At 37.7% G+C, this 26884-nt stretch overlaps 1 protein-coding gene across 2 annotated transcripts; it reads right to left on the bottom strand.

The window, feature by feature from the left end:
- Positions 1-433: 433 nt before the first annotated feature.
- LOC145766485 (E3 ubiquitin-protein ligase RNF13-like) lies at positions 434-25462 on the bottom strand. 2 transcript variants are annotated; one of them, XM_082578210.1, is made up of 14 exons: positions 25232-25462; positions 20761-20841; positions 19627-19764; positions 19317-19404; positions 19023-19113; positions 15422-15545; positions 13960-14053; positions 12691-12771; positions 12197-12325; positions 10124-10277; positions 5338-5498; positions 4641-4704; positions 3029-3108; positions 434-2546 (listed from the first exon to the last, which is right to left on the bottom strand). In XM_082578210.1, the coding sequence occupies exons 1-14, from the start codon at positions 25358-25360 to the stop codon at positions 2473-2475; spliced, it is 1488 nt and encodes a 495-aa protein (XP_082434336.1). In that variant the 5' UTR covers positions 25361-25462; the 3' UTR covers positions 434-2472. The 2 variants fall into 2 exon arrangements, with proteins under 2 accessions (XP_082434336.1, XP_082434337.1); XM_082578211.1 differs by having other exon boundaries at positions 15431-15545.
- Positions 25463-26884: the final 1422 nt, after the last annotated feature.

Genomic DNA, 26884 nt, shown 5'->3' with positions numbered 1-26884 from the left:
GCCATTTTGAAAAAAAATGGCGGAATTTCGAAAATAGCGGATAACTTTTTTTCACCAAAAAATTTTCACGGGGATTTTTTTTTGGTCATTGTACACAATGAACAGAACCAATGTTCAAAATTTCAGCTTTACACCAATTAAGTCAAGGTAAAACCCTTCAACGACTGGACTAAAAGATTAAGCTGCTTGAACAATCAATTTGAATATTTGATTCATCAAAGGTGAATCTGAGTTAGCGCATTCAACACTAAAAGATGAATCCCGGATTCGTATGTAATCAGTAATCACAACCCTGATTGGAACAGAGGTGTAAAGCTGTGCTACGTATATTCTGGGAAGATTCTGTTTCTCTACGTGAAGTGTCTTAAAACATTCCTGACTGACAAAAGCTAGGAAATAACTAACATAGAATAGCAACCATAATACAATCAAAATTGCGGTTTTATTTGTACAAAAACATGTTGTTTCGTGTATGAATCTCAGTGACACGACCGCTTTTAGCCGATAAAATTTCGACAGAGCAAGGTTCAACACTAAATTTTCGCCTCGCTTTGGCGACAATTAAAAAAGATGGCAGAAGAGACTGGGAGCTTAATTCTTACAAATCTGCAGGTAATTTCAAGTCGTTGCATCAATAGAGAACGATACGTTTGTAGATGACCTTTGACAAATCTAAGCATGTCAGATGAGTTTCAATGATTCCAATGAACGAAATGATCCTTTCACTGCCAACATCGACAGAGTCGTATCTAGCCTAATTACAAAAGTGGGGAGAAATAGCACATATAAAACGCTTGACCATGCCGTAAAATTTAAGACAGTTAAACAAAGCTTTAAAGTTTAGAAGCCACTTAGGGAAGTGTGTAATCATTTGTTTGTGAAACATCTGCTGATACAGGCAGCTGAAGCTAAAGCAACTAAAAATACCATATTACATTTTATGCCTTTTAATTCCAACTAGAAATGACAAGGATAGCAAAAAAGGGTAAAAACAACCCGAGCATTACAGTACTTCGGTATTAAGTATTGCATAAAGGTGGCTGAAAAAAAGCGACAAATAAAGTAACAAGACTACACACGAGAAAAAATTGCAAACTGGTAAAACAAATTCAAACACTTTGTGTGTTTACTATATTGCACACGCCACAACACACATTCGAGTGATTTCACTGCAAACAAAAAAAAGCTTCTGGCCTAGCAAATACGTTTGCATTAGGACGATTATTTTCAGATATTAACATGCAGCTTGCAGCCACTTCTTCAGTAGAAACAAGCACTGAGATTGTAATTTGCGTTTATCTGAAAGTCTTATCCAAAATGAATTGAAACATCCATCAAGCAACAGTAAAAATCAAAAGGACTGAAATCACAATTGAAAGATGATTTGAAGTGGCGCAATAAAGCATCTGCTATATGGGAAGAGTTAACTCCATCTCTTAGCTTCTACTTCGTCTAATGGGTTTTCATCCATATATGGCGTATCAAAACTAACACTTTTGATGTTTTTTCAATGCCTCACATGAAATGAAAAACTTCATAGCCTCTTCTATAAGAATAAGGAGCACACAAGCGCTCAAGTATTAAATTCCAACGCATTGGGATTGAAAGATTTGAAGAATTGGCGATTGCTTAAGGGTTGGATGCGGCCAAAGCAAAAATGGCTGGAAAAAATCTCGATCTTTCTTTACCACAAGATCATGACGCACTTAAAACAATGACGATTACACCAAAACAAATCTTTTCGCGTGAGAAACATTGGATTGCCATTTCTTATAAATTTCGCTTTCTCAGCTAATTCACCACGCAATAAGCTCTCAAAAATGAAGTCAGGTAAATCGTCTCGAGCACAATTGCAGAAAGGCAGACTGTGGTTGACAAGAGCAAAACACTGTTTTTTTGCATCGCTTCAACGTCAATTAACGTTGAGTGAGCTGCACAAATACGTTTCCTATCACGAGGGCCAGCAATACTCAAGTTATGAGCAATAACCACCAAAGTGAGCAATACTGAATGTGGCAAAACGTGAAATTAGATAAATGCAATGAACAAGTTAGCAACTGCCGTAGTCTGGAAAAGCGTAGTATTGTATTTCCAATCAGCTTAAAAAATCCACAGGTCCGGTGCCTTAAAGGGGAAAGTATTCCGTTTTATGTGAGATTTTGAGCAGGCATTAAAGTTTTCTACAATGTTTCTGTCAATCAAGGACGAAGAATCGCCATAAAGTTTACAAATTCTTCCATTAAAACTGAAGTTTGATAAACTTTACCTTTTCACTCGGACCCGGAGATGAAAAGTATAAAATAACAAAACAAGTTCAGATGATATGCAAAACGAAAATGCAGAAAAGCGTTTCGTCACTTCGGAAATCAAATATTGGTTTCAAAAAGCGTATCAATCCTGGCATGGATCATCGATCGGCTCCGTGGCCAAGTAAAAGGGAGGAAGGGTTTTCAGAGATGAAAAATAACTTGCTCATACGAAAGGAGGACGTTGTGTTTCCTCCACTCCACCAGTGATGGTAATAACATCCCCCACTCCAGGATCGCCTAAAAGATTTTAAAATCGCTCATCATTTTTCTGAACAATGCTTAGATCACGTTCCAAATCCAGAGGGCAAAATCCATAAATTTTACATTGATTCAACGTCTGCAGATGTTGAATCAATGCAACAATGACAGATTTTGCTGCCTGGGAAACCTAGGAAGACATTACCACAAATTTTTGAGCTGTACAAACTTGGTGATCCAGTGTTGCCAAAGGTCGGTTAACTGAAGATTTGTCATAGGGAAAAAATGCTGCAAAAGGTGCCACCAAAACAGCAAAATCAGTCGTTTTTATATTGAATTAATGTAAAAATGAAAATTTTTGCGTCAGACTTCGTTTGTTCAATCATTTTTTACGTTGAGTAGTAGTAAAAAACTGACCGTTTTGCCGACCTGACAACCCTATGCAAAAGTGCTAATGATGTCCCAGAGGTGGATCTTGGCATCAACTTAAAAGCAGATGAAATAATGTTGTAGGTACTTACTTGGTGTGCTTTCAATAACGGTGTACTCGTCTGGATCGACAACGTAAGACCTCAAAGGTGTGCCATCGCTGCTCCCGGAACTGACAAAAGAAAAGCCTTTCAACATAAACCTGCAAGACGATGTGATCCGTGTGCCGGTTGATGGCACGCGAACGAGGTTTACATTTTGAGAATGTGAAAAGTTACAACTGATGCTGCACAAGCGCCAGTGAGTTGCGGCTTCGCAGATTGACCGTAGGTCAGGCCTTGTTGAAAACTGTGATTATGCAGTCTACTGTTCGTACTTCTCTACACTCACAGGTAATGCTGTCCACTAAATCAACATTTAAACGCAACATTTCGGGACTAAAGCGACTAATTGTAGTCGGCAAGCGATCGAGTCCAGGCCCGGATTTAGGGGGGCAGAGGGTGCAGGTGCCCCGGGGCCCCCATCAGCTAAATCCAGCCCTGATCGAGTCTATATGATGTAAGTGCAGAACAATGATTCAATCGATTCTGAGTTAGAGATTCAATCGACGTATCACCCATGTGCTTCTTGGCACGTGACATCCCAGCAACATCCGGTATTCTTACATTAATTCAACGTTTGCAGACGTTGTAAAGAATCAATGTAACAATGACGGATTAAGCCGCCTGGTGTGGTACGCTAGTTGTGACGTGGCTGACGTCAGCACATGGGCGTAAAGTATTATTGTTGAGGGCGGAATGTGATTCAGCATCATGCTCTGTTATGGGAGTAGCACACTGTTAAATTAGTCCTTTTTTACATTGATTTAACGTCTGAAAACGTTGAATCAATGCATTAAGGACTGATTTGCAGCTTGAAACATTTCGAGCCTCACACAACAGCTTTTGTCACGAGGAATGAATATAATCTCACGAATCATTCATAGACTGGTTCACAGCCACAGGTCGAATGGAGAGGGTGCCGCTTTAAATTGATTAGAAGTTAAGATTTTCCTTCGGTAATCTACCCCAGCAAGAAAAATCCGTCTTTTTAGATTGTTTTAACGTCTACATACGTTAAATCAACGTGAAAAACATGTTCTTGCCGTTTCCTTTTTTATTTAAAGCAATAACCTCATACTGTTGTTGCCATTGAATGCTGCCAAATAGTTTTGAAAACATTTTGAAGTGGAACGCAGAAAGTGAAACCCAAGCCAAAAGGAAACTGGAGAAGCCTTTTGCTTAATTTTATCTACAATCTTGCATCTAAAGTTAACTCTTTACAAAAGCAATAGACTTTTACCTACTGAATAGCTATAAGTACGCCTTTGTACGTTGTGTTGCTATAACTAGATTAACGGTCAGAATATTTATCCTTGGGATCTCACACATGGAATCCATCCATGCTGCAGTAACCAAAGACAGTGTAAATACTTTGTAAGTGTGAATCAATCTGCGAATGACGAATAAGGCAAACAAAATAATATCAAGGACATAAAGAGGTAACAAAACAAACAAATTGACGAAATAAGCAAACTAAAATTTGTAAAAAAATAGATATTCTGTCGTGAGTGACAAATAATTAAACTGGGAAATGGCAAATTTAGAGAAATTTTTATTTCATGAGATAAACGTTGTTTACAAAATAATAGCATCTATAATGTACCTGGACGCATCAGACAAGTGATGGAGTAAGGAGGATGACACTTCGGCAAGTCCCGATGGAGATTCTGTAAAAAAGTGAGGTCTTAAGATGAAAGAGAGTGTTTTTTTTACATTGGTTTAAAGTCGTCAAACTTCAGCAGTATGTGCTGTGGTATCTGGTTCAAAAGTTTAACAATTGACTTTCATCCGACGCAAACTAGAACAAGAATTGTCCAGGCTCTACGTTCAAATAAAGGTAAACCTCCCCACACAACAAAATACGTTTTTACATGGTCTAACCCACTATGACGTCACATCAGCGGTCAATGTGGTGACAAGCTTTCAATCGTTAGATAAGTTTCCAAACACTTTATGTTTGGAACGAAATCGATTTTTAACAGTGATAAAATCTAAAGTAAAATGAACAATATCTCAGTTGTTTTGCTATGGTAACAAATGAGCATCGCCTGATTTTGAAAGTATAAATATTCTTGAAAATTAAGATCGCGCTGGAAACAAAGGTTATTGAAATCTGAAACATTGACAGCTACATTCACCCTGAGATAGAAACTACGTCAGCAATCTTGAAAAAGTTCAGAGTTGAATCAAGAAATAACCACATCAAAAACATCAAACTAAATGGCTGTCCCTGTCCAAAAAACCTGCACTACCAGTACACACGATTCAAGTACAGTTGGTGGAAACCTGTGTCAACTCACCTGGCCAACGGTCTGCAAGCACAGCCAGTTGGTTCGGTAGGTTTTCGTGTGCGAGGTAGAACTCCGGGGATAGTTCGTTGTCGCGCATAACGGAGGGCATCTGTGTTTGAACGCTGTTGCGGTGGCCAGAACTGGATGGAATGTTGGAAGCCAATGACGAACTGAGATAAAACAGCACTCAGATGACGCGAGAAATTTCAACTACGATTGTAAGCAGAGAAATCTTAACCATTCAAATGCCAATAAATAGTGTAACCTGCAACAGAATCAATAAGGATGCGAATTGTTTCTTTTCAGTTTTGTGATTGAATTAGAACATTGCATGTGGCATTATTTGCTTTTGGGTTTTATTAGCTTTTCGTGCAACGAAGTGAAAGTGTCTTTTGTATCAGAGTTCTAATACGCAGATAACAACCTGTGCTACAGAGCGTGGTTACAGGACAGTCTAACAGCTTGAAATCCACGTGTTTTTATATAAAATTGACGTTTTAGATTCGGCACGCATAAACTAGTACGGTTTGCTTGTGAGCTGCAGAACCCAAATAACCTCTAGATGCTGACTTCCCGTTAGATTGTGAAGGAAATCGTGCATAGAGAACTTTACCCTGCTTGCTAGTCACTTTTTTTGAACAGTGAAAAAGAAATGATTGCACTTATACAACGTCAAGTTACGTTAAATCATCGAAAAGTCAGATGGTTGGCAAGCAAGCAAGATTTTGAGCATTCGATTTAGCACACAACTTGCAAAATGTGCGTTGGACAAAAAAAGCTTCATTTTATGCTCATTCAAAGTATTTTAGACTTTTTCAGATATGCTATTACTATAACGAAATTGATTCTTAATAAATTACATTTAGAGGTTTGATTGTTGCGCAAATGCCAGTATTTGATGAATGCAAAATAACAGTACCATCTTTTGAGAGTTAGTTCTCGAATTTGATTAATGCCACTTTATCGGTCAGCAATTCCATGACCAAACAAAGAAAGGCCAGTTGACACCTTTTCCACTAAAACGTACACATTTCGTTACTAGACCTGATTCAACGTTTGCAAACGTTGAGTCAGTGTAAAAAACGACTAATTTGCTGTCTGGGCAAATAGAACATTCGAAGATTAACTTGAAGTGAAAACAACACGGCTCCGAAGACAGTGCAAAGTACAAACGAATTCACGCTGCTTTCATTATATGTAGAGATTTCGGAAAAAAAGCCCAAGAAAAAAACTTCACTATGTGCAACCATCATCATCATTTAGTTTAGTTCCTTCCCCTCGTCGAGGGTTGGAGGCAATGAAGCGCCAAGTTTCTCTGTTGTGAGATTTTTCTTTTGCAGTTTTGTAATCAAGTCCTGACCAGTATTTAATATCATTAGTCCAAATTCTTGGTGATCTGCCCCTATTTCGTTTTCCACTTATTTTTCCTTGAGTAGTTGTCTTTGAACAGCATTATTGCGAATCATGTGGCCAAAATACTTCAATTTTCTTGTTTTAATTGTTTGTAGAATTTCCATGTTGGTTTGATTTCGAAATAGTACATCTTCGTTTGTGATTTTATCGTTTAATGAAATTTTAGGCATTCTTCATCAACTTACATTTCAAATGCCTCTAGTCGTTTTAACATTTATAATGACAATGTCCATGTTTCTGCATTGTGCAGTAACGTAGACGTAGTCCAGATATAGCATTTCATAATTCGTTTTCGAGTGTCGATGTTAATTTTGCGTGTTGTTTATGTCTTTTTTATTTTGACAAAGTTGTTTCTTGCTATTTCATTTCGTCTCAACATTTCTGTGTCGCATCTGCCATCTTCAGTTATTGTGTGTCTCAGATAGGTAAATCTTTTGACTTGTTCGACCAGCATTCCGTCAATAGTAGGGGAGACCGGGGCAAGTTGTGCAAGTCCCCGTTTGAAAGGAAATAAAGAGCGTAATGAATCTTTAAAGCCATTATTATATTTTACCTATAATGCCTTTGAAGCACGTGAATTGCAGTTATCAGTTTTTTGGGCAGGTTAGGCTTGATCAACGATATAAGGTGTTTAGGTCTTATAATCTAAATTCGGATGCAAACGCAATTTTGATTTTTTGGATGCACAGTAGAACTAGTCAAACTTTAGCAGTAGGGGTCAGTAGACATGTGGTGTAGTTGTATTTTCGCAGGTAAATTTTTTTTGTAGATTTGTTAGTTTTCTTGAAATTTTTTGTTTTTTAAAAGAAGTGTGAATGGGGCAAGTTGTGCAATTGATGACGGGGCAAGTTGTGCAACTGTAATATGATCGTAATATGTTGCTCAACTTGCCCCTGGCACTGGTGTTGCTCAACTTACCCCATGGTGCTACACAGCTTGCCCACCATGGTGTTGCACAACTTGTCCCGAAAAAATAATCCGGGGCAAGTTGCGCAATCGTTACTTAAACTTGAATACAGTGCAAAATAATAAATAAAACCAACCAGTTTTTGTCTTAAAACTTGGCTTATTAGCATGTTTTTGAAATGCAATACTTGAGTCTTCGAAAAAGTTAGCACAAAAAAAAAATAGATTTAAAAAAAAACCTGCTCAACTTGCCCCGGTCTCCCTTAATATTTAAACCTGGAGCTTTTCTTTTCTTGTTATAATCATCGTTGTCGTCTTTTTGTGTTAATTTTTATGTTACATTCCTTTCCAATATTGTTTACTTTTTCTGAAATTGTTTGGAGAGCTTCTGCTGATTCCGCCAATAAAACAGTATCGTCTGCATATCGTAGGTTGGATATGTTCATACCTACTATGCTGATACCCTCCATGGCATCAATCTGTCTGAAAATCATTTCAGAATACAGGTTGAATATACATGGAGATAGTTTACATCCCTGACGAACTCCACGTTTTATATCAATTGCACCAGGCAAGCCACCTTCAGTCTGAATATAAGCTTTTTGCGTCCAATATAGCTAAACAATAAGTCGCAGATCGTTTTCCTTTAAACCAATATCAGCCAATGCGCAACGAGGCAGTTAGAAAAATAGGTCCTTTTGACATGGAGACAACGTCTGCAGACGTTAAATCAAAGTAGAAAGTGCTAATTTTGCCACCTGGGTCAGGAGTCACTAAAACAGTAAATGCAACTGACATGTATTGTCAGTCAACGACGAACAACTGTGAAAATAGAAACCACGCACAGACACAGCAACTTCCTGTTTCCTAAGAAACTGCTCAACCAAACAAAGCTTGGTATCGTAATGACGCAACTAACCGAGGTTACTATCGGTCAAATAGTTTGATTGACAATAGCATTGCAAAACACAAATAAATAATATTTTTGTGGGAAGACGAAGTTGGAAGTAAAAGACAGGAATGTATATTACAAGTTTTCAATGGATGGTTTTTATTTGTTTGATAAACAAAGATAAGCTATTTGGATCTCGCTAAAACAAATTAAGTTACACAACAGTGTAAGCTGTGAGACAGACTGAATTGCTGTGTACAAAAACTTCCTTCATTTATTATTACTGCAGTTTTGTCAATAGCAAAATCACGAGTTACAAATCTAGCCAGTCTATTGTGTGAATTGCTTTCTAGAATGGAATTACAATTCCGTGACGAGCAACAAACATAGAAAATGGATCCGATGCAGTTAACGCCTTTAAGTTTTATAGGAGTTGTTGATTTAGCAAATACCACACAAGTTTATCTGTCATATTTGCTGGCCTACCGACCTGGACTGCGATATCTGGCACAGCAGACTGTGAGTAACAAAGTCGAAATAAGCTTAGAAAATTTCACAACTTTGCAACGATTGTTATGTAACTCTCAAAATTACAAGCATTAAGAGTTGCTTTAACCCAGTGGTTCTCAAACTTTTTTTTGTTGCGACGCCTCTGGAAAAGTTTTCTGGACTTGCGACGCACCAGCAAATAAAAGTAAATGAAGAAACTTATGATTAAAGTTTTGTTTATTGATACAACAACGTGTGGGCTTGTTTGTTTGCACAAAGTTCATTGAATCTTGGGAGATTTTTGAAATTGCCACCCGTATTTCTCTTTCACTGTTTATTCGTGATCGATATTTGGTTTTATCATCGTCAAGGCAGAAAATTTTGCTTCACATAAATACGACGTGGCAAATGGGATAATAAATCGCAGTGCTTTCTTTCACCAAACCTGGATAACCGTCATTCATTGAATCCAAAAATTAGCCGGATTTCCTACTACGAAAGGATCACGAATCCATTCGTAGTTTGAAAATTTTTCCGGGAAGTATTTTGCAAATTTTGACTCGAGCTTGGACAAATGTAAATAAATATGCTTCGCAAATTTGAAGGGAAAAAACGTACTTGTAACCTCAACTCTTCACTGTTTTCAAACTGAAATAACACCAAGAAAAATGATTCAGAGTTTCCAATTTTTTTAAGGATAGACATTCAATACTACGTTAGGGCATCAGCAGTGGCAAAGTTTTTAGTTAATTGTGGTGTAATCGGCTAAGTGCATGGGACACATGTGTCCCAGCGGTCCTCAAAGGGTTAAGCTCATTTTTATAATCTTAAACTAAGTTCAGCCATGAAACGGAACTATTCTGCGACGCCCTTGGAAAAGTGAAACGACGCACCAGGGCGTCGCGACGCACAGTTTGAGAACTACTGCTTTAACCCGTCTGGGAATTAGTTGTCGACTGTGAATGTGTCGAATAGAATACGACGATTCAAAATTGGATGCCATATTCTTAGTGAAATGTATACAATGAAAACTTTTAAAGACTTAATTTGTTTCAGGAAGTACCGCTAGTCATATTTAGGAAACAATAATAATACCTGGGCTCAGTTGGAGTTGCGGAGTTCCAACTTCCGTAAGCATAATTTCTTCGGAATGGGTTCTGAGAACTGAACCCAGTCGCAAAGCGAGCTGCATTAGGCGATGCGGCACTGGAGTGCTGTAGCAAATGGGCTTCTTCACTTGTGTCTGACACTACAAAGATAAAGCTTTTAGTCTTATTTTTTTGATTTCTTATCAAATTTTCACGGCTGGTTCAACAAAGATACCACGGTTTTACATGCTGATACGTCGATGCGCAAATGCACATCCACAACGCTAAAGTACACTTTAGATTTTTACGATCCGTAAGATTTAAATGTTTGATGCGTTACAGAAACACAACTTAGTAACAGATAAATAGATAGCGTAGTGTACTTTATGCTAAACAGCCAATATGTTCTTTCTTTTCTCATGTTGTCGCTATATACCAGGGCACCCATTGGTTAGCCACTGCCTGGTGTCATCGTCAGTGGAGACTAGACCTTTCAATTCCATACCATGAGGTGGTTTGTACAGCGGGCAATGCTCAATTATGTGAGCTGCCTTCTGCATTTCACCACACTCACAAGTTGCACTCTCTGCCAAGCCCCAATGCAACATGTCTGCACCACAACGTCCAATACCAGTGAGTCAACGATTAGGCCTTGATGAGGCAAGTCTACAGAGACCATGATGATCTAATTGATTTTCAGATGTACATCCGAATACTTGACAAAATGGAGATGTGCTGCTTGACCATTGTTCACACCACGCCTCATGACACCACTATTTAATAGCATGACGACCAGAGGCTGCTGCCATGTACCAGCACAGTATTCAGCAGGGACGTAGACTAAGGCTAAACCACTTGTTCTCAACACTGAGGGGTTAGAACCTCGCCTTGTGCCCGCAACACGTTTCAAGAGTGTGGTGCGAGCTGACACGTTTCCGCGTAAGTGTCCTAGGGCTAGGTGTTTGCGGTATATTGCTAATTATTCTATTTGAGGGTCTATTACATAGGTGGAAGGTAAAAGTCACAAGCCTTCGCGCCACTCAGCTTGAGGCGCCATTGCTGCAGATAAGAAGGTAGAATGTCCATACCCTTGGTCAAGGTGTTCTGCACTACTTCCCATTTGTGATGAGAATAAAGAATGGCCAGGTCATCTGCCTATGCGTATTTATTGGAGAAAGTATTTGGAAGATCATACAAATAGATGTTAAACAGCAATGGGGCGACAACAGATCCCTGTGGAATTCCGTTGCTTAATATGTTCCTGATGGCATTTAAATATAAACAATTAAAGCTTACAGTCCTGTAACAGAATCACATAGTGATGTGTGTTGAATGCTCAATGTTAATGCTACATTTGTATAGACAAATAAAACCTAACAACCACACGGCTTTTAACATAATAACATGAAAATAAACTAAAAATTACAAACGTTTTCGGCCATGCTCATGTTGGCCCTTTTCAAGTAACCAACACACTGATGTTCTTCATAAATTGAAACTACAGATCTGATCTACCTACAGTACATACACAGAATCGAAAAAAAGACGGCAAGGCAGAAGAGAGGCAAAATCACATTACGCTTAATTGTCTACGAAAAAAAATTGGTTATTTGAAAAGGGCTAACAACATGAGTATGGCCGAAAACGTTTGTAATTTTTAGTTTATTTTCATTTTATTATTTTTATTTGTCTGTGGTTAAAAAATTACCTCTACCAAAATTGTACATTTGTATGGGTTGATCAACATGACTGAGTCGACTCGAAAACTAATTTTGGAGCTGGTATACAAGCCCCCCCCCCCCCCCTGGTAACCCATGACAAAGATAGGACTCGATCAAACATAGGGTGAAACTACTTTATCTTTGCTTTACTGTTCACACATTTCAATCCACATGTTTTGGTCAATTCCTCTTTGTCATGAGTTACCAAGGGGGGAGGGGGGGGGACTTGTATACCAGCTCCCTAATTTTTATGGCAAATCACTTGGTCGAGTTATGTCAAGCATTGTTGTGTGATTTTTTAGTTAATACAAATCTTTAGTTCTTTTCGAGAAACAGTAATTACCGTGTGCTCAAAGTACCTGTATCATTGTCGTCGTATTCACTTCCTGATGTGGACGTCTCGTCGTCACTTAAAACTCTCCGTTTGCACAGAGGACAGACTCTCTTGCTGGTTGTTAGCCATGGATCTACGCACTTGCAGTGGTAGGCTGAGGTGAAAAGAATTCTGTTGGTTAAAGTCAATTCATAGCAATCCAGGCTCATTCCAAATCAATGTAAAAATGACGGATTTCGCTGCCTGGGTCATATGTAACACAGCACGTGTGATCAAGTTGCCATGCTTCATTGCTTCAACGCAAATACAAGATACTTGTAGCCCAATGTAGCTACTCTGGTGTTGTCATGTGATTGTCAACAACAGAAAGTTATGTAATGCAATTTTTAGTCAGAGATTAAACTGAAGTGTGATTTTTAACCAAAGACACAACAGTGAAGTCAAAATGACCATGGCGTAAGATTACGAAAAATTTACACCGTTAATTGTTAATAATGCGTCGAGCAATTGTGAACATACCGTGATTGCAAGGGAGAACCCTTAACTTTTCACCTTCTTCGTAATCATCCAAGCATATCGCACATACGTCATATTCGTCGCCTAAACACAAAAAAGCTATTGAAACAGAAAGCAGGCGTACGAAGCAACTGTGCAAAAAGCAATAGAAATAGATTATGTCCGTTTCGGCTAAATCAGTGATTTTCAACCTTTGTTGTACCGCGACCTCCTCAGAGCAATCAATGTGGCCTCTCAAACCCCATAATAATATCTAACAAAAGCATACTTAATGCAAACTCTAACCAAATTTTGGTTCTTGCTGACATCCAGTCTATGTCACGTTTCGCTGTTCTAATATAAACTTTTGAATTAAAAACTTCTTTTGCCGATATTAGTACTGCTTTTATTGCATTATTCGATTATTTCCATTTCCTATCAAGCTTGGCATGATTATTGGAGAATAAATAAAAGCTACAATTCCGCAGTTTTACCGGTTAAATTCATAGGAATCTTTTATACGGTTATGGATTTATTGAAATCAGTTTCAGCGAGATGGTTGGAGCTACATCTTTTTAACAACCTTGTCAATGTGTGGAACTGTTGCTGAAAGCCTGAAAGAACTTTCAAACAAAGTAGGCTACACACTGAAATTTTTCAACGCCATTGTAAACGATATTGACAAAAATCCCTAGTTGACACAAAATTCCAAATAGCTGACCTTGCTTTTAGCCATATGTGGTCACTGCTTAGCTTTAGTCTGCAAAAAGCAACCTAGCCTACGAAAACGAGATGAAAAATATAGAAAGCGTTCCTATTCTTAAAGCCTTTGTATTTGCAACGTTTGAAAGCAAGGAATTAATCAAGTACGAAAAAACACGGTTTTCATTCTTTTTCTGGCAAAAAAAAAAAAAAAACGAAAAAGATACACTGCATTTTCAGACGTCTCGTGACCCCCTGATTGAAAATCATTTGGCCTAGATAAAGAAATCTATGGAAATGACGGCCTTACAAGAACTCTATGATTTGTTTTCGACTGGTTTACTATAACTTAAAAGTATGCTACCCATACCCATGTAGGCCAGGTAGTTTATCGGTCTAGTGTTCCCAGGTACACCAATGCTGATCACTTCACATGGGGCATTAGCACAGCTAGCTTATGCTAAAACGTAATCTACATGTCAAATCGTGTGATGCAGCACACGTTTTTTTGCCTTCACCAACACATGCGATAATAATCACGTAGCTATGTGAACGAAGAAAAACAAGTTTACAACAAAAATGACGCCTGACCTTTCGCAAAAACTTTGATCGGAAGTTGCTTTAACCGTTGCCGTGATAGTCGATTCCGTCTCTGCCGGTGGCGATTTCGAACAAATCTCACAAACTGAATCAGTATAGAAAGTTGCTTAGAAACGGTATAGATAAACTGGCAAGGTATCGTAGCCACTGCAACTTGGTTCTAGACTAGAGTCAAGTGAGGTAAAACAACAAAGTAATCCAATAACTGTGAGATCAGAAAAAAAGATTGCTTACAAACTTAAATGGTAGCACTAGCCAGACAAAATTTCAAAATGTAGACACGTTATCAATATGATAGGTTGCTGTGATCCTTAAATTAACTTAATGTCCCTTATCACCTACGTCTCGTCATTGCTGCTACAAATCAGATTGATAGTCTGCGTACTCTTAATGGGAAAAACACAACAAGGCACACTCAGCGGTTACTCTGTTGCAAAGCTCAAGGAAACAACCCTGGCTTGGAGCATCGCCACAAACGAATTGGACAAGTTTGTTCTGTTATTGTGAAGGAGACCAAGCATCAAAACTCCAAAATAATGATCATCCCCAATCAGCAAATCAATCTCTTTTTAAATTGATCCAACGTCTGCAGACCTTGGATTTCTGGTTGGGACTGGAAAATTAAATCAGGAAGAAAAGCATGCTTCAAGCTAGTCTCATTGAGATATTAGTCGGAAAAAGTAATCAGGTAAAAAGACATACAGTAGAACTTGGATAACTCGTCTTCGGAAAACTCGTCAGTTTGCCCAAGTCGTCAATCATTTCCAGGTCTCGGCAGAAAGCCTATCTTTTGTACACAATCAAGTTCGGTTCAGTGGTCATCGCATAATTCGTCAATTCGATTATGTCGTCACTGTTTTTCTTCCCCTGGGACCTAAAATTCGTCTAAGTTGTCATCCACCACTCTTTCGAGAAGAAATTACTGCGCTAAGACGTGTGCACGCACACACTCTATCGGGCCAGACGCACATGCATGAAGTATGTTGGTCTGGTCGATTGCGGATGTGCGCGCGCTGCTCTGTTGCCTATAAGAGAAGCGCTGCGCTTCAAAAATATCTGTGTTCTTCAGTTAAGCTGTTAAGTGCGTTATTACTGTATATACTGTACTTTATTGTGTACCGTAATTAAATTCTTTTCTCGCTTTCCTCTTCGTCTCACTTTACCACTATCGCATTTAATTAGGTCGCAGAGCACCATGAAATTAATGCGACGCGAAACAAGGGCAAAATTTAGCTGTTTGCATTGGTCGTCAGTTCGCGTAAGTCGACACTTTTTCTGTTCCCCCTGGGGTGACGAGTTATCCAAGTTCTACTGTATTATATATATACATCTTTTCACAGTAAAAAGATGTCGACAAATGATCATGGTAATATTTGTCTTAATTGTAGAAATAACTTTAAACATTGGGAAACTTTAATGAACAAAGCAAAAGAAAAAACGACTTTACACTTACAATACTTACAAAAAACCCCACCATGGCCATCGTGCAAGTACCAAGGACAATGCAGAAAGGAATGATATAGTATTTGAAAGACAATGGGTCTCCATTACTATACAGATATACGTATGGATAAATCCTGAACAAGTAAAAATAATTGTGGTCAGTTTTCTTAATTCAGAAATTGCGCTAAGAAAAGCTTAAAGCCTACATTGTTGAGCTCGTTAGTATTGCTTCTGTCCAAACATGCCACAAAATTTCACAGACTTTTTCAACTTTACAATATTGTTTGCCAGTGTTATGCATTTCCATGGTAACTAGTTTTTTATTATTGTTATTATTATTATTATTATTTAGCATTCTATAAGCCAGACCTTCTTAATTTAAAGGTTTATCATAATTTTCTGAAAAGTTAACTTATAAAAAGATCATTTTCAACTCTTTTCAAATGAAACAACCCAATGTCTAAAAATCGTATATTTCAAGCCACTGAGCAGTTTGAAAGGCTACGTTCTCTGAAATAGACTTGGTTCAAAGTCTTCTGGGTCATTCTATTATATTTCAGGTCAAAATTAGAGGAAATGCCACCCATACTCTCCGATTTGGTTGATTTTGACATATGTGAGAGATGGCAACCCACTGAGCTCAACAAAAAATTTTTTTTCGAAATTGGTCGAGGGGTTTTAAAGTTACACCATTTTCAATTTTAACCGCACGGTGGCAGTATTTCAGCTCCAAAAAGTAAAAATGCCCCAATATCTGTTATACTGAAGCTAGGAAGTTGATGAAAATATGTGGAATACCATTTTGGGGGATGAGGAATCCAAATTTGCAAACAGAATATAAGAAAAACATGTAGTTTTGGAGTAATTTGATTGTAAATATTTTTTGAGGTGTATATTTTGGGGAGAAATTTGTTCATGTAGCCGAAGAAAAAAAAAACATTTTTTTTGGGGGGGATGTTAAGTTGGACTTATATTTTGATAAACACACTCCAATTTTGTTGTTACATATTGTTCCTTGCCTGGACTGGCGGTCAAAATTCTTTCTAAAATTTTGCAAATTTTAAATGCTTTTTTAACATTGTACAGTGGGGCATTCCATTTATAATCATCAGATTTTTTCAAATTTTGTAACCACTAGTCACAGATTTTGCTTATTTTGACATATTTTGTACATACTAAAAAATGATGAAAGGAGCAAAAAAATTTTTGAAGTATCTTCATTGGGGGCCGAGATAGAGCACTTTAAATTTTCGGCCACTAGTAGGATTTTGGAAGCTGAGCACAGCTATTTTTTCATTTTGCGCCTTCATTTTTTGACAATAACTCTTTACCTTGAACGATTTTCGCACTGAAAACATGCATTTTACCAATTTAAGATCCAGGGAATTCATTTAAATCAGTGGCGGATTCAGAACGTAATTTATGGATAGGCCTAAGAAATATCTTGGTGGGCCTTCACCAATAATGCCACGGCGGCCCAGCACACAAAAACTTAGTGTTACCGAATATCTCTTACAAATGCTGTGAAATAGTGATGCCGCAGACAATTCAGTGCCACTTGGTTGTTCTAGTATTAAACATTAATATGTTTTTTTTTCATAAATCTGATTTTGGGTGGGCCCACTGTCAATCTGGGTGGGCCTGTACCAATCAGGCCCACCCGGTAGATCCGCCCCTAATTTAAATTGCAATTAAAAATATGCTAAGATGAACATTTCAAATGGTAATTTAGGTTTAAAGTTTTTCTTAATTTATTTTTGATACGCTAAGTTTGGGGGAATATTTCGAAGCGCTGAGAAAAAGATCCAAAAAAAAAAATTTTTTTTTTAAACAAAGCAATTGAAGAATAATATTTTCACGGAATTTGATTGATGTAAGTTTTGCATAAACCAAAATATTCAACTTAGAAAATATCAACCCATACATATCAAAAAAATGAAAATAATTGAAACATAACTGATGCTTTGTCACAATATTTGCAGGGTTCAGCCATATTATGGTCTATTTCTTTAAGAATTGTTTTATGTGTAAAACTACCAATGTTTTATTATTCAGCTGATATCACACAGCTAGTCTGATCAAGATTTTACTACCGTTTCTTATCAAACCAGCACCTGCCTGCACTCTTATCATTTCTGAACTAACTTTTCATTGAAGTAGAAAACTGCCTGGCTATGATGTTTTTATTATTCAGCAGGAAAGGAGTTAAACAGTTTGGTTTGGAAAAGAGATATATGCTGGATGCCACCCACTTCTGCACTTTTGAAACTAACTCCACCTTCTACATCCAATGGTAGAAGTTACACTTTTAGCTCGCAAGAACTGAACAAACTTGAAAAACTTTTTAACTAGACTGATGTGCAATTTGGTGTATTTTTTATTACTTGATGCTCACTCAATAATTTCTAAGCTGTACCTATGGGAGTTAATTATACTTTTAACTTTTTTGATCATATGGATTGAAACAAATCACTGTCAGATGACAGACATTACAATTTGCTGTTTCAAAAATGCCAAAACTTCATGTCAAATAAATTGGAATTTTGCCAAACTGAGTATCAGTTTTAAACTGCAGTCTCTCTCAAAAAACACATGGAACAACTAAAATAACTCATCATATAGACATAACATGAACAGGTAAATAATTTCAGAAATTTTTTTTTTGAATTTGGTCATGGCTACATGGCCAAAGCACCCCCCCCAAAATTTTTGAAATGTTGTTTTCATCTATAAATGATATCTTTTCACAAATTTTGACTGGAAATTCAGATTCCTTGCCCCCAAAAATGGTAATCTACAGGGTGTAAACGCCAAGTGTAGACAAACAAAAATTGTCATAAATAAAAACAAAATTTGTCATAAAAAGAAGGATTCAGTGGTCCCCTGGGTTGATAGGAGTCTAGGAGACAGCGGGGTGACACTACAGCAAGATGGGGCAACCTCTCATACCGCAAAGTTGGTCCAGAGCTTCTGCAAGGACAATTTCAAGGGATTCTGGTCAAAGGAACTATGGCCTCCATCTTCGCCAGATTTGAATCCTACCGTATGGACTTTGGTGTCTAGTCACTGTTGGAGCAGAAGGCCTGTGTAATCTCCCACAAAAATACTGATGCACTTAAACGAGCTTTGCTCAAATGCTGGGATGAAATAGATGCTAAAACTTTGCGTGCAACATGTGCCCAAGTTCCAAATAGACTCAGACGTTTAATTCATGCCAAAGGTGGATATTTTGAATAAATGGCGATGGATATTAATCAGTGTGTCTTTGTTTTATTATTTAGCCCTCATTTAATGAAATCTATTCAATATTGAGTTATTTATGACAATTTTTGTTTGTCTACACTTGGCGTTTACACCCTGTACATATTTTGGTTGTTTTTTTTAGCTATAAATTACGAGATATTAGCAAAATTTGAATTTGGGGGGGGGCACGATGCCCCGGTCAGGTGGTGAATTTCAAACCCCCACAACTTCTAAACCACTTGGTCAATTTCAAAAAAAAATTTTTTGGTGTGCTCAGTTAATGATTGTGAACTTACTGCCAAAGTATGAAACATATCCAAGAGTATTAGTTTTTTCATGACCTGAAATATAATGGAATGACCCCTTACCCAGTTTCATGTAAGAATGAATTTCTTAAAACATTGCCACTTGTCAAGCCAACAAAGACAGACGGTATGTCGATTTGTTGGGCCAACTGATCTGAAAACCATAAAAAAATGTCGTGTTTTTCGGATACGATGAATATGCACTCTCCTGGTAATAACTTCCATCTTTTGAATGTGGTGGTGAAAATTAAGCCACAGAACACAAAGCACTCTAATATATAATTGATGTTTAATAAGTAGATTTAGAATAATTCTGTAAATAAAAGCAATAAATGTAGTTGGAAAACATTTACTTACCATCTGCTGAAGACATGCGAATCATGTCATCAGTATATTCATTGTAAACAATAGCACCGTCGTACTTAGCTTGCTGTGCGTAGAAAACCTGCATGTGAAAAAAAATGTACTGACACCAAAGCAATAAATGTACTTAGCCTATAGTGTTTGAAATACTATTCAAACCATTTCATTCCAGGGGTAAAATTTGCAATGGTTAAGGGCCTGAAATTTCAAAACAACAATAATCAGAAAAGATGTTCTAAAAAGTTGAATTGAAATAATACATAAATAGATAAAAAAAATTGCATTAAAACAATGTTCCCGAAACCTTAAGACCAAAATCACATCCACCGCTTTTGATCAGTACAAAGGCACTAAACGTCACATTCCCAAATTTGGAGTCTTTGGTCGACCTTTTTTGAATAGGCACACAAGCTTCAGTGGGATTTGCCATGTCGAGAAAGCCCTGTACAACATATCAACAAAATTAAAACCAAGGATGACTGCAATTATATTGCATATGGAAACAAACAATACATATAACCTTTGTGAAATTTCATAAGCAAAAGCATATTTTTTAGAAAGGTTTGTAGATTTGTTTCAAGTAATACAGTAAGAGTAGACAAGATTTTGAAGTTAACGAACACGCTAAAAACCAGCAATGAAGATGCAAACTGCATGTCTGGTAGTGTGTCAAGAATTGGATTTGTCAAACATACAAAGTTTATTAGTAAACCAATAGATCTCTCCATCATGCTTCAATTACAATATTTCACATTTGATTACGATCAGTAATGAGTGACATAACTGGATATGATGGCACAATGATTCATTAAAAGCTTATACCTTTATCACCATCTTTTAAAAGCAATAAACATTACCACAAAGCATTAACAATGCCCTTATGGAATATTTTTTTGAAGTTTTCCTGCCAAAACACTTCTAGCTTGAAAATTACTTTTCAGGAATGGCTATACACTACAGTACTGCAGTCACAAGAATCACAAAGCCTTACAATTCACCTCATATTTCATTTATGGGTTGCCATCAAGTCAAATAATATTTTCTACTTTACTAATACCTACCAACATGTTGCAAAGACAGTTTTGGGGCTGGGTTTTAATGTAAAACATGGTAGAGCTGCCGTTACAACTTGTGCATATGCCCAGGCAAATGCGTAAAAGCATGACATAAGTACAAACATTTCATGTGAAGACGGTAAAAATATTTACACCATTGTAAATTGAAATTTTTACTCAATATTCTTCTTGTCTAGAAATAACTAATTCAAAATCAAGTCGGCTTTAGTTTGTTTGATTATGATTATTTACTCAAATGTTTGCGGTTTCTGTCTGCAAAAAGTTGGAAAACAACACTGTCCTACTAAAAATTAATCACGATGAACAAGTTATGCATTACATTGTTGTGATTTTGATAACAAAAATACAAACGAACAACGAACCTTTATTCCATCTGACCCAATTCTGGTCCCAAAACTAGATTCCAAGTCGGCAAGTGTCCACGATTCGTTGTATTGATTTATCTGAAACATGGAACGTTATACCTTTTTCATCAGCATCATAGATAAAGTAAGTTTAACAACCAATAACCCAACGGCATTAATTATGAAAAACACAAGAACTGCAACAAGATCTTCTCTCTTCTGCTAATTCAAAAGATAACTTTTAAAAAACATTACACATGTCTCAATTGAGCAGCACAATTGACATATTAACTGGCAATACATGTTAGTGCATCAGATCATGCACAAGACATGAAAAAACTTATCTATTCAAAATAACAATTATATACGGTAAATCGGTAATATATAAAATCAAATTCATTGATTCAGTTTTATGCAACTCAAGTTTTGAGTAATTTGCAGCCAATCATTATTAAAATTAAATGAATTCAAATAAGACTGAATATATATATAAAAAAAAAGGATATCAAATAGATATATATAGTTATTACTATCTAAACCCTTGACAGCCTGTTTCACTTAAAGGAGGATCATCAGAAGGTCCTTATTCAAATAGACTTCTGATGATCCTCATTTAGGTGAAACAGGCTGTCAAGGGTTTAGATCAGTGGTTCCCAACCGGGGTGCCGCGGCACCCTGGGGTGCCAATTGCAACGCTCAAGGGTGCCGTGAGATAGTGAGACATTGAAATACTGCAGCCTTTTCTATATTTTAACTTTAACCTGTTGAGAGCGGAATTTATTTATTTCTAACTGAGTTTCAGTGCGTATTAAGTTTCGCGTCTCGCAGTTATTCCCGGCTCCTTTCTGGAGAGTCGCTTAGTGGCGAAGCCGCTGGCGGTAAGTAGATAATAATCCACGGTAAGTCTTTGTTTTCTCGCCCAGGAAAAACAGCGTGAAAGAGATTTTGACTCGTTGCTGTTCCTTCCCAGGCCTTAAAGCAGCCGGTGGCCATGGCCGCTAAGTAGTGCTTGAATGACCGCCGGTGCTACCTCCTCCGTCGGCCAAGTTTGGCCGCCGGTTTCTTCTAGCCAATTATTTAATTTCACAATAGAATGATCGTGGATTAAATGTCGAAAATATGTAGTATCAAAGAGTGACGCAGAATTAGGTCAGCGCATCATAGTCACTACTGTTGTATTGAATATATCCAGCGCTGTAAGTCTTGTTTGCAATTCCCGATGTTTATTTTAATGAAGTGTTAATCCGAAGTGCTAATTTACATCAGCTGGCAATATTGTCATTTTTATATCGATTCAATGTTGTCGGACATTGAATCGTTGTTAAAAAGGAGAACTAGGTTAGTTGACATCCGTGGGTAAAACAAGTGTCTTCATAGTTGAGAACGCTGTGGGGTAGTGACTTCACTCCCTCAATGGTGACATCATAACGGAATAAATGGTCAGGTTTTATTAAAGGCGGTATGCAGTTGAAACAATTTACTGAGCTGCGAGCAGTTAAAACAATTTAAGGTCGTTAGATGGTCCCGCAATACCGGATTACCATCCCGATAAAGCATTTAATGCGTGGTACAACGATTCTATTGCAGGACGCCGCCCAGACTTCAACAACGCTAAGTGATCATTTTAACATTGTTGCAAGTTTAATGCTATTTACTTGTGCTGTCGTTATTGTATTTTGGCCTCCAAGCACGCAGATTTGACCGCCGAGAAGGAGCTCTCGGTAGGCCACGATGGCTGCCGGAAAAAAAACACGAGTTTTAAGGCCTGCTTCCATAAAAACGTTTGAAACGCATCATTATTGCCAGGTTTCATGATTTTATTTTGCGTTTCACGGCGCACAATTGGGTCTCCAAATTAGCGTATTTAGTAGATATCTTCGACCATTTAAATACGGTAACGTGAATGCCAAAATGGAGGGCAAAATGAAACTTTCTTAACTTCAACAAGACTCATAGTCCAGGGATTGGGCAATCTTGTTTTCGATGGTAATTGCAAGAGCAGAAAGCCTGTCATCTGCCACGATTAAGCGCAAGATATTCTTGATCAGTTTCATTCTGCTGATGGTCTTTTCAGCACTGGCGACAGTAACTGGTGTGGTCGGTCAGAAGAATTCTGGTGCAAATGCAAAGATTTGGATATATATCCTGAAGGCTGTTCTTGTACGTTAAAAAAATGCTTGCCGTGACAAGTCCTCTCTCTTTCTCCATGTTATAAATAAAACGATTCAATTCCATTAGGCTATTAGTTCGTTGGCATCAATGTCTCCCATTTTTCTTTTAATTTTTTTTTTTTGCAGTGATTGTCCAGTTCCATTGTCCGCCCCATTAGCTCAGTGGTTACGTGCCGGCTCAAGATCACGCGGTGCAAGTTCGACTCTCGGGGTGTGCGCTTGAGCAACGCATTTCAGGGCTGCTCTCCATTTAGCGGCAGCTAATGAATAGAATAATTTCCTGGCAACAACACTTCAATAATGAGAAAATTTCACTCTGCCAATCTCGGTAACCGGCCCTGCGTCAAGAGCCTCTACAAGTATGCGAAACTACCAGGAATAACCAATCAAGGCTTTGTCAGTCCGAAGATAAAGATTCATAACCAACCAACACAACCATTTTCTCTGAGACACTTCTTCAGGCTGCTAGCGTTGTACAGAAATTCAAACAACTTGTACCACTCCACGAGTTGGTCAAAGCGCAAAGAAACAGAAGACATGGCCTGATCAGTGAGAACAAGAAAAAATTGCGATTTGAATTTTTCTTCAGCAGAAAGACGACTCGAATCATCAGCGCATTCGTAACCAAACATTGCACATTGTTTTTTGAAAACACCTGCTCAATACCGATAAGCTCTGCTATTTCGCGTGCGTTTGTGACCACGTGGTTAGCCTATATCCTGTACTTCGATAGTTTTTCAAAAACTTCGGCGGAGGGGCCCTCATTCCTTGCGGGGCCCCCTCCGATCGGAGGGTTCGGAGGGCGGTCGCTACGCCTAGCCTAGGCTACATTTATTTACGCGCGCTATACTGTAAAATACAACTCATTCTGTGTTATTTCATACAGTTATTTGAAATACAGAAACCTCATAAAATTGATCCAGTTTTGCCAGGGTGCCGCAAACTATTTATCTCTTTGATAGGGTGCCGCAAGGTCAAAAAGGTTGGGAACCACTGGTTTAGATAGTACCGTAATAACTACATTTGATTACATTCGCTCTGCTTTGCTTATCATTGAGCACTTTTTGTAAAATTAATAGTTTTCATGATTAAAAAAAAGGATATATTATTTGTATTCAAATAGACTTCTGATGATCCTCCTTTAGGTGAAACAGGCTGTCAAGGGTTTAGATAGTACCGTAATAACTATATTTGATTAAATTTGCTCTGCTTTGCTTATCATTGAGCACTTTTTGTAAAATTAATAGTTTTCATGATTAAAAAAAAAGGATATATATATTATTTATAGATGGATTATCATCATTAATACAGGCCTCGAAATTCGTTTTTGTTGACGGCGGACAAACGTGTCCAATCTGAGCAGCTATCTCGGCGGACAAATTAAGTCTCACGGCGGACACACCGGTTTTAGCGTCGATCGTCATGCTTAATCACTTTATCCTGATAATTCTTCGCCATTTGAGAACTATAGCTACGGTTTTGAAGGCTTTTAAAAATTTCAGCAAAGTCACTCTGAAGGGCTTTCATCAGACCAACTGCATGCGCTTGAAGAGTCAAAGCGCCGTGTAGCTGCTCAATACGTTGCATAACTGATTCACTTCTACCAAACGAGGTCTTGTGGCTTATTGCGTCACAATGCTCTGGGCACGAGTCGGAAAGCTTCTATACTAACGCTACTATTTTCTGCTGTGCAAAGTTTCACAGGCTCTTTTCTTCAAGTTTATTTTTGCGTGTCATGTGAGCGAAAGTGAATTTTCCCTGGGCCTTTTCTTTCTTACTGTAATACCAAAACTTAACAAGTTTTGCTGCATCTTGCTGTAATAGCCTACTCGTATAATCTAATTTTGTAACCAACCTTGCCTTATCAATATTACTTGGAGATCAAAGTCAGACATTGTGACGTAAAACTTGAACTAAGTTGCGCTGATTCGTGTAGAAGTGCCCTTACTCCCATCGATTCTTAGCGAAGAATTCACCTTTGTTACGCTGATTCAATCGTTGAAGCAACGTAAATATCGAAAGTTTTCCTCCTTGAATGGAAGCTAAGGGATGCAGTATTCACATTTTCTAGATGCGTGGGAAATTATATTCTCGGAACAATTGTTCGTGCTATGCAATAACGATTTGTATCGGGTAGTTCCTGTGTTATTTCTCGGCGGACAAATATGACCGATCTAGATGGTACTTCCCGCGGACATCACATGCTGTGACGGCGGACATGTCCGCGGTGTCCGCTGTGAATTTCGAGGCCTGTTAATACCAGCATAAAGAGCGCAAAAATATCACTTAATGACTACAAAACATTTCAAATTACTTACCCCAACCACATCTCCCAAACTATATGAAGGCAAAAATACACAAGTAAGGAAAATTACATACAAGGTGTCCTTAATTATAGAACTGCACATATTCAGCTTCTTCCAAGATATTGAATTATTGATGGACATGAAAAATTCTAAGTTCCAATCAATATGGTACTTTGCAGCAAATTACACAAGCACTCAGATACCTATAATTTAGCTAAATATATTTTTTCAGCATTTGGTTGCCTTGTCAGACACAGTTTGCTAAAGCAATCATACCACCTATAAAATTCATAAACTAAATTATCAATTTAGTCATGCAATCAACCTATGTTGCAAGCCTTGTTTACGCTGTTGCTTGGCAGATTCAACAATTGTAAAGTTAAATATTGTCAGTAAAACATAAAAAAAACTAATTCATCCCCTGAAAAAATTAAGACAAAAGATTGAACAGTGCTGAAGTTGCTGACCAAAGTTTCCAAAGGCCAGGCCCAACATTTCACATTATAAGTTTTTGCTTTATAGCTTAAAGGTGCATCTACACGAGAAAGTGTTCTTGCTTAGAAATTCTTGCTTAAGCTAGTTTATAAGCTCGTTTTGTCTACACTCACAATCTCAAAAAAAAATTTTGCTTGCTTGAACCACGGTCACATGAGTATTTCGGGTGCAACCTAATTCGTACCATGAACAATTCGTACTGTCAGTTCGTACCTTGAAAAAATTGAGAGAAAAAATTAATAAAAGCCAAAGCAGCTGATCGCAGTTTCCGCAAACATTTTAAAAGGGTTAGGGTATCGGAGTATCGGTTAGGTATCGGTATCCGCAAACAAACAAACTGAAAAGATCGAGAGAAAAAAATAGAACATTGCTGATCGCAGTTTCCGCAAACATTTTAAAATTTCCGGTCATGATCCTAAGAGTTTGCCGAAGTCGCTGATCGCAGTTTCTGCAAACATTTTAAAAGGGTTAGGGTTGATCGCAGTTTCCGCAAACATATTAAAAGGATTAGGGTGTTTCGGCAAACAAACAAACTGAAAAGATTGATAGAAAAAAATAGAACATCGCTGATCGCAGTTTTCGTTTTTCCACAGTTTCCGCGAACATTTTAAAATTTCCGGTAATGATCCGAAGAGTTTGCCGAAGTCGCTGATCGCAGTTTCCGCAAACATTTTAAAAGGGTTAGGGTTGATCGGAGTTTCCGCAAACATATTAAAAGGGTTAGGGTGTTTGACTTTGACTTCACCTTTTTTTAATTTTTTCTCTCGATCTTTTCAAGGTACGAACTGACGGTACGAATTGTTCATGGTACGAATTAGGTTGCATCCGAGTATTTCAACCGCAATGATGTCACGTTTCAAAACGTTTGTGCCAAAGCAAGAAGTAAACCAACTGTTTTAACAACTAGTCGGAGTGAGCTGGCACTTTGAGTTGTTGCAGTCATTCAATGATTCAACAATGGCTTTCAAATGTAAATGTGTGTTATTTTTGTTGTGATAATCATTGGTCATGGTCAAAAATAAAAGCAACTAAACTCAACTTGTGTAACAAATGCTGCAAAAAGATAAGGTTGCAAACACGCAATTTACTTCAGAAAGAAGTGTTCTGACACCTTAGCGAAGTTAAAAAGTTAGAAACAGGTGTGGCGAGAGAACACTGGGAGCATCAAAT

Source organism: Aplidium turbinatum, chromosome 3 (genome assembly GCF_918807975.1).
Source record: "Aplidium turbinatum chromosome 3, kaAplTurb1.1, whole genome shotgun sequence".
Taxonomy (NCBI): Eukaryota; Metazoa; Chordata; class Ascidiacea; order Aplousobranchia; family Polyclinidae; genus Aplidium; species Aplidium turbinatum.
The sequence above is the reverse complement of the archived record's forward strand: the minus strand, read 5'-3'. Positions and strand labels throughout refer to the sequence as shown.

What these genes read in the sequence shown, in the direction of transcription:
- LOC145766485 (XM_082578210.1), bottom strand. Translation starts at nt 25,360, where the DNA reads ATGTCCATCAATAATTCAATATCTTGGAAGAAGCTGAATATGTGCAGT. An exon ending in GTTTGGGAGATGTGGTTGGG is followed by an intron (nt 20,842 to 25,231) that starts GTAAGTAATTTG and finishes TCCATGTTTCAG; the next exon opens with ATAAATCAATACAACGAATC. An exon ending in GCTTGCAGACCGTTGGCCAG is followed by an intron (nt 4,705 to 5,337) that starts GTGAGTTGACAC and finishes ACTTTTTTACAG; the next exon opens with AATCTCCATCGGGACTTGCC.